General features: G+C 36.9%; 1 protein-coding gene across 1 annotated transcript in view; it reads right to left on the bottom strand.

Moving 5' to 3' along the window:
• Nucleotides 1-15,199, bottom strand: part of C13H8orf34 (chromosome 13 C8orf34 homolog) — a 408,836-nt gene that overhangs the window by 242,847 nt on the left and 150,790 nt on the right. Inside the window, 1 exon segment of the mRNA XM_053559485.1 lies at nucleotides 4,349-4,515. Within this exon segment, the coding sequence (XP_053415460.1) occupies nucleotides 4,349-4,515 (167 nt within the window).

The following is a 15,199-nucleotide window of genomic DNA, read 5'->3' as shown; positions in this document are numbered from 1 at the left end:
TGAAAGCCGAGGCAACACTCACAAAGATTTTGGTCTCATATAAAGTCACCATTCCCTATATTCACCTTTCTCTCAAAGCCCAAGAGGTCAAGGTAGTTAGAAAACATAAGCCACTATTTCTCACACTGCCACAATAGAAAAAAATAAATGTTTTCCTTGAGGCCCATGTGGCCCACCAAGATAAAAGTATGTGTGAGTTATACATGCTTCACGAGGCTCTGGGCCCCAAACTAGCAGGAGTTAAATGCAATTTACATGGCAGTTAATGTGTCTTAATATGAACCAGTATTGTTCACACAGCAGGTGAATGATCTTTGATAAATCAAAGAGTGTATTTGAAAGGGTTTTTCTGAAACATTGTCATTGCATCTGGGGATGCCTGCACAGTGCTATTCACTATTTGACTCCTCAGGCCACACTTCAACCTGAACTTACGTGGCATGTGTGCTGGCAAGGACGGCAGTGAAACAAGCTGAAGTTAGAATGCCTAACGACAGGTGATAGTCCTAATGTGGGGGCATCTCATATACCTTGACAGTCAAACACACGGCTTCATGGAAGAAAACATTATTTAGCACCTGTAGGATATCTTCATGTATATTCAAGAGGTCTCAGTTTTTATAATTGTACTAATTCATTTAGTGAACACTTATAAATTATATGTGCAAATATTCTATAAGGTTTGGTTACTTGTATATTATATCTTGTACATTATATTATACTTGTATATATACTTTGTATACTTGTATATTATACTTTGTCTAATTACTAGAATTTTCTTAGGATATTGTATATTTACAGATGCAAACTACTAAATGTGAGGTGAACTGAAAGATGTTTCATTCAATCACATCTAAATTTATAGAGCTCTAACTTCGGTGGTGCTTAAAATTGTTATATCTTAAAATCGCACAAATTTGAATATGTTCATCTTTAAAAGGTGCTAATTCCATATTAATATTCTTATATTATTCTGGCGGCGCCCATGCTCAGTGGTGAGGGTGCTGGCAACATATACTAAGGCTGGCAGGTTTGAACCTGTCCCGGGCCTGCTAAACAACAATGACAACTACAACAAAAAGACAGCCCGGCGTTGTGGTGGTCACCTGTAGTCCAAGTTACTTGGGAGGCTAAGGTAAGAGAATCTCTTAAGCCCCAGAGCTGGAGGTTGCTGTGAGCTGTGACGCCACAGCACTCTGCCGAGGGTGACAAAAGTGAGATTATGTCTCCAAAAAAGGAAAGTTTTTATAAATCTCATGTTCTATGATTGTAAGTTGTCACTCCCTATTTGGAAATTATTTATTTTAATGTTTTAAAAAATATGTGAAGGGGCGGCACCTGTGGCTCAAGGAGTAGGGTGCCAGTCCCATATGCCAGAGGTGGCGGGTTCAAACCTAGCCCTGGCCAAAAACCAAAAAAAAAAAAAAAAAAAATACGTGAAGATTGTCTATAATATTTTATTCATTGTGGTCATTAATTGTCAGAACAATTGCTACGATATTTGAGTACGTCTTATATCTGACATTGAAAACTACTTGAAGTGACTTAGCAGATATTTTATTCAATATCTTCTATAATTAGAACTCCAATTTCAGAGGTGCTTAAAATTGTTATATCTTAAAATTATACAAAGTTGGATATTTTATTCTCTGAGGAGTATTAATTCCCTCTTAAACTACTTGACATCAAGAATTTGTAAGCACTATTTAAAGTAACCTTACAGAAAATATTTGATCTACTTAAAAAATTATAAGTAGTGCACTATAATATGCCAAATACATTTTTATTTTTTATTTTTTATTTTTTTGGCCGGGGCTGGGTTTGAACCCACCACCTCTGGCATATGGGACCGGCGCCCTACTCCTTGAGCCACAGGTGACGCCCCAAATACATTTTTAAAAATCCTCAAATATATAATTAAACTGTGAAAAATTAAATATTAATCAGCATATATTAATGCTAGATTCCTTAATAAAACAAGAATCAATCATTTTACTATCTTCTACTAGTTCAACTAACAGGGTTTAATTTCTCCCTTCCAATCAACCACTTTTACAGAGGAATAATGCTTTTTCTTATCATCAACTAATAATTATACCTTTTACTTATTTATCCCTTTACAAAGTTTACAGAGTGCTTCCCATGTATAATAAATACATTTTTTGACCAAGTATATGTTGGTATAGAAAACGAGTTAAACCTTAAAAACACACAAACTGTAGTAAACTCATTCTACAAAATGTTGTAGATTCAAAAAGATATTTTAAATACCAGATGTCTCTATTGCATCTTACAACGATTCTATATAAATCCTATAAAGTTTGATTTCGCATAAATGTTCATGAATATTTCATTTACATTTCCCTTAAATGGACACAATCACATACATTTCTCTGCCATCAGTTTCAGAAATAGGGAATTGCATATGGAATTATTTTAGAGTTTAGCCTACTGGGCTTGGAACATTCCCTGCTATAGCAGGAAACTCTCATATCCTAGAGACCAGTGTTATCACTCTGCTAGCCAACTGTGCTCAAATACATGGAATTTACATTAAGAAAGAACAAACTTTCAACTATTTCTCATTATTAAATTTGCTCAGACCACAGGTTATAATGTCAAAATAAAAATAATTAATGAAGACCAGTTACTATTTGCTCATAGTCTATAAAAACCTAATCCTCTGGTCTTCAGCTTGGGAAACTAGAAACTTCAGAGAGAGCAGCTCTAGGAACTATCAGGGCTGAGTGACACTGGTGCCTCCTTAACAAATCCCTTGATCTCACTTGCAGCCTTCACTGTCACTGACAGAAGCAGAGGAACGATTTACAGGCACAGTCCTAAGCACCACGTGGGAAGAGCCCACGCCTGCATGAGTGAACCTACTACAGCCCCCTCCACCTGCTGCGCTTACACATCCAGCTCCTTCAGGACAACCAGCTCTAGGACGCGCTCCCTGATGACTCTCCCTCAGCTTTGTGTGACCTGTTACCCCTATTTACAACCATGTACTTAACCCAGTTAGCACGGGCAGTGAACACTATGAGAATGAGTATTTACACTATCTTGAACACTAGAATGTGAAAGCCCTACACACAGAGACCGGGATTTATTTATTTTTATGTTCCTAGGGCCAAGGTCAGTGCCCAGTACATAGTAAGTACTCAGTAAATGTTTGTTGAATGAAGTTAAATAAAGTACCGCCCCCACATCTGCCACATTAATGATTTGGAGGTGGGGAGATAAGACCTAATTATTAAAGAAAAAAAAAAAGATCACGTAGTGAAAATGCCATGACATTGTCTCCTGAAAGCTAGCATGAATGCAGTTTTTATACCATCAGAAAACACCTGTGACCTGCTATCGTTGACCAAATAACAACTTTTAGGCCTCTTCATGGGATATGTACATTTATTATAATGATAGTACTTTACTGCCATAAACACTAAAAACCAAGAAGTATGGTTTACGAAAAAAATTATAAAATTGTATTTTTCTGAGATTCCATATTCTCAGAAATTTGTTTAAAGCTTTCAAATATTTACATTACTTATTCTCTTTCTAGCCAAAATACAACAGTATATTGTTACAAAGTGTTTCAAAATTGAACTAATGAATTATAATAGAATAATTTATAAGCCCTGATTTAAAAACTCATTGATTTATATGTGGGTCAATCTTCCTAAAATAAAATTACATTTCGTTCTTTTGGAAAAATAATTTTCCAGTGCAAAGTTCAATTTTAAAAATGTATACGAAGAGATTTCTGATGAAGCAAAAACATACATTCACTTTATTAAATAATATAAAAAGACATCCTACATATACAACATTAGTAAGTTTTCATGAAAGAAATGGCCCTGAAAATACTTTGAAGTCTCTGTGAACCTACCTATCATTTGTGAAAGACATATAGTATTAATTTACTATTTTCCCCTTTGAACCTTATTCTATTTTTTTAAGCATTTTTGAAATAACGGGGGGGCTATATGGGGATGAGCATTGAAATCATATACTTTGGGTATATTTTATAGACAATAGATGTGATCAAGATAATTATAATCAGATAATTAAGCAAACAGACTTGAATTTTCATCACAATTGCACACAGAATAAAGCTCAATTAAGTAGAAGGTTAAGTGCTGCACCCACGAAGCACAAAATACAGTCTAATCAATATTTCACATGCTTTGGTTATTCCAGCTCAGTTCTTACATGCAACTTCATGAAAGTCTGATGCAAGTTACGTATGACCTAAAACTAGTTTAAACTTTATAAACCTCTTAACCACTACACATTTTTACATTGCCAGAAAAGATCAAGAGAAATTATTAATTTTTAAAATTACCCAGCAATTCCATTGCATCATCTTCATTATCAATATCTTCTTCTGTTACAGATGGGGTGGGGCTGTGGATGGACTCAAAAGAATCTTGAGAGAGCATTGCAGCCAGGAGTTTCTTATGCTGCTGTTGTTGCTGTTTTAATCCTTTAGTCTTAGGCTCCATCTTTAAGCTGAAGAAGTATTTAAATATTAATTAGCTGTGATAGGAAAAGAAAATCGACTAACAAAATTTCATTCAGTTATTTCGGGATGCAAATTTATGTTCACATTCCTAGAGCTTCCCCCAGGATAACTGAAGTACAGAGCCTTCCTCAGACAATTGGTCTGTTACTAACGCACTTCCAAGTGGGTCTAGGAGAGCTGAAAAGTCCTCTCCATTTAAGAGAGGAGGTGTTAATCCACTCCTGCCAAATATTTCCATGAGGGAATTAAAACCCACTGTTAAGGGATTTTCTGATTTTTTTTAGGAGGAGCCAGAACATTGGAAGTTTGGATTATTAGTTCCTGATTTAAATGTACATCAAACAAAATTCATTATATGGGAGTTTTGGATGTTTTGGATGATTAGTTCCTGATTTAAAGGTACATCAAACAAAATTCATTATATGGGATAAATGTTTTAACATACTAAGATTTTTTTTAAAAGCCAACTTTAATTTCTTTTACAGTTGTCCCAGCACCATTTGTTATAAGGACTGTTCTCTTCCTCTTCAATTATCTTGCCATATTTATGGGGCTGTTGTGTTATCTCTTTGTGTGAGTTTCCTAGAGACTGCTTTTTGCATTACAATGTATGTGTGTGACATATTATAGTAAGTAGACCTTGCACTAGTGTCAACATTTACTTTGAGTGAAGTGTAGTACAGAGAAGACTTACTTTCTTTACAGTTATCTTTACTTTTTCTACTTTTGAATGTTATTATTTTCAGTATCAGATGGCATTTTTCTTTTAACAATAACATTTCTAAAGTTCATGAAGATCGTCCGCCGTGTATATTCCTATTTCTGCTCTTTCTGCTTTCCTTTCTCCCTTCCTGATATTCCAAGATTCCATCTTTTATCATTTCCTTTTTGTTTGAAGAACGTCCTTCGCTTACTAGTCTTTAAGGATACTCCTGTTAGCAAGCCTTTCTTCCAATTTCTGATTTTAAAAATGTCTTTATTACCTCTTCATTCTGGAAACGTAATTTTACTGGGTATAGAATTTATGGTTGACAATTGTTTTCTTTTGACACTTCCTTCTGGACTCCATATTTTCAGGTAAGAAATCTACAGTCATGTTTGAATTCATGTTCCCCTACAGGTAATTTGTTATTTATCTCCGGCTGCTTTCAAGATTTCTTCCTTGCTGTTAAGTTTCCAGAAGTTTATTTATTATATGCCTTGGGGTAAAATTCCTTCCATTTATCTTATCTGGTGTTTAATCAGCTTCTTAAGGTTATTTCTTACACCAAAATTCAGGAAGTTTCCAACTGTTATTCCTTCTCATTCTTATTCAACCCACTCACTTTTTTCTCTCTTCCTGGAATGTCAGATCATTTGTTATTTTCCCACAGGTCCCTGGGGTACGCCTTGTGTTTTTGATTTTCTCAGTGTTGTTGAGAATGGCTAAGTTCTATGGACCCATCCATATTTTTAATGAGCCTATGTTCTGTCATCTCTATTTTACTACTGAGCTCATCCAACAGTTTTTCATTTCTGTTATTTCTCTTCCAATTCTGTAATTTCCATTTTATTCTTTTTTATAATTTCTATTTCTTTGCTGATATTTCATATGATTATTCATCACACAGTAATCTGTAAATGCTTATTGAGGCATTTTTATCATGGTCACTTCAAATTCTTTGCTAGATAATTCCACCACCTAATTCATCTAGCATCAGTTAACTACCTTTTCTCATTCAAGTAGTAATTTTCCTGGTTCTTGGTGTAAGTGGTGATTTTTTTCATTGTATCCTATAAAATTTGGACCACATTTATGAGTCTCTCGGTCCTGTTTAAGTCTTTTGTTGTAGACAGCAGTTAACTGGAGCTCCTGGGCTCCTTCTGTGGATGGTGGTTCCAATGACAGTTCGACTATCAGAGCTCTGGCACTGCGGCTTTGCTCTGCTTGTTTTCTCCTCCTGCCGCCTGCAGTGTTGCTCAGGGAGCAGGAGGAGTGCTCCCAGGTTGGGCATCTGGGGCCTCTCGTGGAGGAAGGGAGTATCTGACTGTGGGGACACAAAGGCTTCCCATGAAGGGCTTCACTGTAGAGGGCTCCTCTTATTAAGGGCTTGTTGTCCAGTCAAAGGCACTAAACTGTGGTGTCTTTTAGCAAGGGAGGAGACTTTCAGGCCAGCGTGAAGAGATTTTCAGGCAAGGCCACTATTTCTTTAATAACAATTGAGCATAATCATTTACAAGATGAATAATTTTGGACACGTTACTTATCCATTCTTTCCCTTGGTTTCTTAATCTACAATAAAAATTATAGTAGTACTTCCTACAACCACTCCTTACACTAGTTTAACAATTAAAAAGAGTTGATAAATACAGAAGAGGGCCTAGCAAAGAGCTCTATTTATGTCTGTTGAATAAATCAGTTAATTCTCCTTCATAACTTTATATTTAATATTGTACACTGTAATATTTTTCATGCAAAAATCATATATAATCTATCTTGAAAATGTTATTTTCTATGAATAAGAAAAATAAAATGCTTATTTTTTTAGGTTTTCTTTTTTTTTACATATACATGTGTTTATTAGGTTTCTATTTTTTGCCTTCACAAAATTAAAGAGGCTTAAAATTTAATAATAACAATGTTTAAGGACTAGAAACAAAAACCTCGTAAAGAATGAACAAACATAAATATATTCAGAAAAGAAATCAGACAATTGCTGCATCGAAATATTAAGCAATAATAATAATGCAAAGAAAGTAACATTCACATTGTCAAATAAGAGTATGTCTATTATAGAATGCTGTGACTCTGAGATTCAGTATGAAGTCATCAGTTAACTTATTATTTTTTTAAGTCTCAAAAAATAGACAACTAATATTTATAAATAAAAGTAAAAGATAATTTCGAAACACAGATCATGCCAAATCTCATAGACAATAGAAAAAGCAGAAATACTTCAAAATCATTCTCCTTGATCTGGGTACACCTGATATTAAAATTGGAGAGAATATATTATTATAAAGGGGAAATTACAAACATATTTCACTTATAAATGAGGATGCAATATCCCAAACAACATATTAACAAGTTCAATTAAAAATAAATGTTTAAGCAAGACATGATTGCAAGAGGGACTTTACCTAACAAATGCAATTAGTGTAACCTGGTTTATTGTACCCTCAATGAATCCCCAACAATAAAAATAAATAAATTAATTAATTAATGTTTAAGTAATATACTTTGGTCAAAATTAAATCCAATATGTGTAAGAATTAGTCACTATTTTCTTTTCTTGTTTTTTTTTTTTTTTTCTTCTAATCCTTTCCCTCACTCCCTCCCTCCTTCTCTGTCTGGTCTCCCCTTCCCCCATGACCCACTGTGTCATTAATTGTCATCAATTGTCCTCATATCAAAGTTGAATACATAGGATTCATACTTCTCCATTCCTGTGATGCTTCACTAAGAATAATGTGTTCCGCCTCCATCCAGGTTAGTACAAATGCTGCAAAATCTCCATTTTTGGTGGCTGAATAATATTCCATGGTATACATATACTACAGCTTACCAATCCATTCCTAGGTTGAGGACTTTTAGGTTGTTTATACATTTTAGCAATTGTAAATTGGGCTGCAATAAACAGCTTAGTACAAGTGGCTTTATAATAAAAGGGTTTTTTTCCTGGATGAATGCCCAGTAATGGGATTGCAGGATCAAATGGGAGGTCTAGGTTCTTTGAGGTTTCTCCATACTTCCTTCCAAAAAGGTTGAATTAGTTTGCAGTCCCACCAGCAGTGTAAAAGTGTTCCTTTCTCTCCACATGTGCACCAGCATCTGCAGTTTTGAGATTTTGTGATGTGGGCCATTCTTGCTGGGGTTAGATGATATCTCAGGGTGCTTTTAATTTGCATTTCTCCAATAATTAGGGATGATGAGCATTTTTCATATGTTTGCTGGCCATTCATGTGTCTTCTTTAGAGAAGATTCTATTCATTTCTCTTCCCCATTTAAGTATGGGATTGTTGGGTTTTTTCTTGTGAATTAATTGAAGTTCTGTATAGATCCTGGTTGTTAAGTGTTTGTTTCAAAATATGCAAATATCCTTTCCAATTGGGTAGGATGTCTATTTGCTTTGGCTGTTGTCTCCTTGACTGTACAGAAGCTTTTCAGTTTAATTAAATCCCATTTGTTTATTATTGCTGTTGTTGCTATTGCCATGGCAGTCTTCCTCATAAAGTCTTTCCCCAGGCCGACATCTTCCAGTGTTTTTCCTATTCTTTCTTTGAGGATTTTTATGGTTTCATGCCTTAAATTTAAGTCCTTTATCCATCTTGAATCAATCAAAATCCATCAAAGAATACAGTAATGTCTCAGGATATAAAATCAATGTCCACAAGTCAGTTGCCTTTGTATATGCCAACAACAGCCAAGATGAGAGGTTAATTAAAGACTCAACTCCCTTCACCATAATCCCAAAGAAAATGAAATACTTAGGAATATACCTAACAAAAAAGAAGGACCTCTATAAAGAAAATTATGAAACTCTAAGAAAGAAAATAGCGGAAGACTTTAACAAATGGAAGAAAATACCATGCTCATGGCTGGGAAGAATCAACATTGTTAAAATGTCGATACTTCCCAGAGCAAATTACCAATTCAACGCCATCCCTATTAAAATACCAACATCCTACTTTCAAGTTTTGGAAAAAATGATTCTGCATTTTGTATGAAACCAGAAAAAACCCTGCATAGCTAAGGCCGTTCTTAGCAATAAAAACAAAGCCAAGGGGATCACCAGATTTCAGGCTGTAAGAAGGCCATAGTGGTCAAGACAGCATGGTACCAGCACAAAAATAGAGACATAGACATTTGGAATTGAACAGAAAACCAGGAAATGAAACCAACAACTTACAGCCACGTAATTTTTGATAAACCAAACAAGCGTCCACTGGGGGAAAGACCCCTTATTCAACAAATGTTACTGGGAGAACTGGATATCCAAGTGTAAAAGACAGAAACTGGACCCACACCTGTCTCCACACATAAAATGCTTATTTTTATTCCTATAAATCATGATCGTTTTAAAAGGCCAACATACAATCAAAATATGTATATTTATTAAAAAAGTACTTCCAAAAAATAAATAAAAAAGCACTTCCACCCAAATGTAACCTTGGAATTTTTTCCAGGTCCACAGCTGTTTTTCCAAAACCCTTGGGGTGGGCTGTACTCTTTCACTAGGCTCCATATTACATAACCCCCTCGGGGGAGGGGGAGGTTGGGGCTTCACTCTGTTATCAAACCGTGAGTATATCTACTTCATTATGTATCAGCATTCCCACTGAGAGGGATAAATAAAGACTCTGCAGCGTGCAGGTCAGGTTTTGCTATCATGAGTTATTAAAACAATTTCGGTTCTCAGAGCGTTTTGAATTTCACAATTGTAGATAAGAACTGTGAGAAACATTTCTAAATAGACCACGGAGAGACGGAATCCCAAACACGGCTGCTAGGTCAAGTCAGAGGGGTCTGAGACTGATGCTGGAATTTTGGAAGTCAGAGGCCATTTGAATGACAGTGGGTGACATGGACCAGAAGTCATCCTGTGACACTGACAGGGTCGTTTCAGTAGGTGGCGGGAATAAAATTCTATATGGAAAAGATTGAGAGGAGAGGGAACACAAAGCAACTTCTGTGAGGGGTTTCACTGTAAAGCAAACAGATACAGCAAGAAGGGCTGGGGGCCAGGAAGGCGTCACTTCCTACAGGAGAGACCTGTCAGACCTCAGGCCAGTGGAAGTGACCTAGAGGAAGGGACAGTGCAGGGAACGGGGGCCGTGCTCAGCTTGTAGGTGAGGGTGAGGAGCAGCAGCCCTGGGGAGGAACACAGGGAGCTCACCCACCGCCGGGGAGGAGAGCAGAGGGCCCAGGCACAGACAAGCCAGGTGCCCAGAGCCACCGCTGTGGGGTTCTTGTCCTCACTTCTGCTGTTTTCTCTGTGAAATAGGAAGCTGGGCCAGCAGGTGAGAAAAAAAGGATGGGTTGGAAAAGAGAAGAAAAGACATGAAGGAGTCACTGAGAAGTCTGGACATTTCCATGGTCTAGGCAAGGCACAACGTCCCTGGGCAGGGCCTTTTGTGCCCCTGGAAGTGAGTGGTCATGAATTCAGTGACACTGGTCAGTGCGGCCATGTGCTCTGCTTCACCTGTGTTGGATCAGCCATAGAATAAAGAATTAGGCTTAAGGGTGAGGCACTGTGGCTCACACCTGTAATCCTACCACTCTGGGAGGCAGAGGTGGGAGGATCGCTTGAGCTCAGCAGTTCAGAACAGCCTGAGCAACAGGGAGACCCTGTCTCTACAAAAAATAGACAAATATTAGTGAGGCATGGTGATGTGCACCTGTAGTCCCAGCTACTCAGAGGCTGAAACAGGAGGATCACTAGGAATCTGAGGTTGTGGTGAATGGTGAGGATATCACTCTTCTTCCCTGGTGACAGAGAAAAACTCTGTTTTTTAAAAAGAAAGAAAAAGAATTAGACTTAAGTCAGGACAGTAAAACAGAAAAAGAGGAACAAAAGAATTGTGAGTCTATTTGAGGACTAATTTCAATGACAGGCCATGAGCAGAGCTGAATAAGGAGAAAAATGAAGAAACTTTGGCAGAATCAGTGCCTTTGGGGTCCAGATGAAGTTGTGTACCAGAGGCAATTAACTAGAAAGACAGGAGGTGATGGTCAGAGAGTGACCCACCTGGAATTGACAGGCGGAGGGAATGAGTGGCTGAGGTAGGGTGAAATTCAGGACCAGTGGCAAAGAGCAGATAAAGAAAGTGAGAGGCCAAGTTTGGGGAAGAATCATGAATGTTGATGTTGATTTTACTGACACAGGAGGGGTGCTGACAATGATCCAGATGTTTGCTTGGTCCACAAAAGGAGAATAACTGGGGATTAGCAAGTTATTGGTATAAGAAAATATGGAAAATTATCACAGTGGGAAAACGCAAGATTCAGAACTGGGGATCCTTACAGGGAGGACAGAGAAAGATCTGTAAACAGAAGAGGATCTCCATTCTCTCCAGCCCCACAACCTGAGGATCTGACAGCCACTATCTGGACCGCGTGAGTTCAGGATTTCAAGACCAGCTTGAGCAAGAGCAAGACCTCATCACTAAAAAAAATAGCTGGGCATTGTGGCAGACACCTGTACTCCTAGCTACTTGGGAAGCTGAGGCAAGAGGATAAGCTTGAGCCCAAGAATTTGAGGTTCCTATGAGCTACGACACCACAGCCCTCTCCTGAGGGAATTGAAGTGAGACTGTCTCAAAGGAAAAAATGAGAGAGAGAGAGAGAGAGAGAGAGAGAAAGCAATGGCCTAGTTCAGGAAGGCAGGGTGTTCCTGCAGGCAGTGGTGACCGAGATGGGGAACAAGGAGTGGGCCTTTCTAAGAACACCTGAGTCTGGGGCCCACTCTTCTTCCCATTTGAACCTAAATCCTAATGATAACAGGATTCTTTTTTTATTTTTATTTTTTTTTTGCAGTTTTTGGCCGGGGCTGGGTTTGAACCCGCCACCTCCAGCATATGGGGCCGGCGCCCCACTCCTTTGAGCCACAGGCGCCACCCATAACAGGATTCTTGGAACTCCTTTCCAAAAAGAGGCAAAGAATTTAAGGGCACAGAATTTGGAGCAAGACAGTAGCTTAACCACTTAATCGCTGTCCAATCTTCAGGAAAGGATGTATTAGTTTCCTCATTCCTAAATAGAGAAGAAGAATGTTTTCATGAGGATGAAATAGGTTTAGGTACGCTAAGTACACAGAGCAGTCTCTAGATGATAACTAGTATCATTACATGTTTAAAGAATATAAAGGGTCATCCTGAATAAAAAATATACAAAAATTAATAAATAAAATAAGAATTAGTTTAAGTAGATGTACACATCTTTCAAACTTGAGAGATACAGAAATCCAGGGAAATAAGAAGGTTGGCTGTGAAATAGAAGAAGAAAAAAATGTAGAGATGGATGAGGAAGATCATAAACAATGATTATAAACGTGTAACTCTTACTCATCAGCCAACAGCGACCAATATCATTTCCTGAGAGGTGAAGCAAGTATTTTCTCCAGTCTCAGAACACATGGTTTGGTCATCAAGATGGTACAAAGCCACAGACCCGGCCACTAAGTCCAAAAGCCTGTGTAACAGACATGAAGTCTGTGGATGATTCATATATGTTTCATAAAATAATGATCTGAACTAGGATAAGTATTTCCTACATAAATTCCTAAGTAAATAAAACAGAAATTGTGAATTTGTCAAAATTGATTATCAGGGTTCTGAAATAAATATATGCTTTCGTTATTTACTATTTTGGCTTTGGAAAGAAAGTAGTGAGTCATGAGTCACAATTTTTGTTTGCCTTAGATGCAGTATTTTTAAGGCTTTTGTGCTTTGATTCTTTTGGCAGATTAACTTTTCATTAATCAACATTCTTTAGGCTTAAAATCTATACATTAGTATATTTGTAAATTACTGAGTTTGACTTTATCTCTGTATTACATATTTTCATACATATGTATTACATATTAATACATATATATTATATATTTTCTGTCATGTTCACAATGCCCAAATCTGACATTAGGTTACTTTTTTGTTCTTGAACTTCTTATGTAAAAGAGTACCCCCCCCCCAATCTATTTTCATTCTTATTTTCCTTATTTATTTTCTTTTTTTTTTTTTTGTGATTTTTGGCCAGGACTGGGTTTGAACCCGCCACCTCCGGCATATGGGACCGGTGCCCTACTCCTTGAGCCACAGGCGCCGCCCTTCCTTATTTATTTTCTATCATATCATCCTTTTCTACTTTAATTTATAGCATATATTTGTATATTCAATTGTTTATTATTTGTCTCTTACTCTATAAGAACAGGGAAAGTTTCTAGGTTTTGTTCACTGATGTATCAGAAGCAATAATGAGTTTTAATGGACAGATAACTTCTTCATGGGAAGTGAATTTAGCTTTTATTTTAATATTTAATACATATTTCCAAATTATATGGCTTTCTCTTTATGGTATATTTACAATCTAATAATAACGTTCGCTCAACAAATAATGCCAGTTGACCAGATCTATACTACTTATGAATATTATTCTTGTTTTAATAAGGCAGTTGAGCTTTAGAGGAACTTCATTAGGTTTTCAAGGTTTGATGAGACTATTTACGAATCCACATTACAATTTAATAAGTAATTTTAGGAAATCCATCATGCAGCTATTGCAAAATCCAATTAAGACAGCTGAAAACAAGATCATGTGGGTTTATTAAACTCAATTTTTGTTTACATTTATCTAATAAATGTGGGATTACTTTTAATAACCCTAAATGTGCAATGAATGAATATGCGTTCCCACCATTTAGCTAGGCCAGCCACCACAAGTGATACCAGTGCGAGTGTCTGACAATCACAGAAAGACTTCACTCGTTCCCCAGCACATACACCTATCTCTTCCACAAATCTTCTCCCTTTCTTGCTCAGATGCTTTCTTTTCTCTCTTAATTCTGAATTTCTTTGAGAATCTAAGAACAACGTGGCAGGAAAATGACCATATACACACAGATACACAACATTTCACACATACTATCAAGAGATTCACAGATCTCTTGAGGTTCATCCCAAACCATCGAGGATCATGGACTGCAGGTTGTATCTCATTTTCTTCTGTTAGCTTCTCCACAGAGGCCTCACAATTGCCTATGTTTTAATCAGCACTTAATCCTTCAGGTTTCAGCTATGCCCACCAAAGGCACCTGCCCTCTTCATACAATATTTGGGGGGTTACCTAAAAAAAATTCAGGTTAGGAACATCATTGAAGAAAATGTTCCAGGAAAAGTTCTGGGTAAGTTTCTACCTGTAAGACTCTCCAGGTTTATTATGTTATAAATTCTCTCTAATTTAATGCTGAAATTCCAGCTTATCGTGTATCTATTATTTTGAATGAAAGGGCAAGTTGGCTATGTACTAAAGCGGGAGTATTGCAATTATAACAATTCAAATACGACTGAATAACAGCAAAAAAAAAAAAAAAAACCACTCAGATAGGAAAGATGAAGATAGAACTAAAACCAATTCCTGTCAACAAATTTTATTTCACAGATGTCTAGTGACAGGCTCTACCTCATCCACACATATAATACATGTCACTGAACAACAAGGTGCCACCCCTGCGTCCCCTGGTGGGGAGCTAGAAAGCGGATGAAGTCATGCTTGAAAATTAAGTTTCCCCTTTCAGGAGTATAGAATATCATTTTGTCTGTTAATATTTTACTGTTAATGTATAGTACAACTTCATTGCTATTTAAGGACAAAAGCTTTAATACTATAGTTACAGATTCGAGGGTCATTAAAAATTTCTCTCCAACCCTTTCTTATTCATCCAAATCTCATTTAATGCTGTGTGAGTTTCTGGTATAAATGCAGAAATGCTGTTTCGTATTAGAAGATGGGAAAAATTCACTTCTAACACATAGTGTATCACTATTCTCTAAATTTAATTCAGATATGCATATATTCTTTCTGCTCTAACGGGGCATCCGGGCGGCACTTTACACCTTCTTTATGTCATAGAGTAATACCTCAACTTATAATTTAAAGATGGGGGAAAAGAAAGCTGAAAACCGGTGGAGGGCCTA

Source organism: Nycticebus coucang, chromosome 13 (genome assembly GCF_027406575.1).
Source record: "Nycticebus coucang isolate mNycCou1 chromosome 13, mNycCou1.pri, whole genome shotgun sequence".
Lineage (NCBI taxonomy): Eukaryota > Metazoa > Chordata > Mammalia > Primates > Lorisidae > Nycticebus > Nycticebus coucang.
This window is presented reverse-complemented; position numbering and strand designations above follow the sequence as displayed.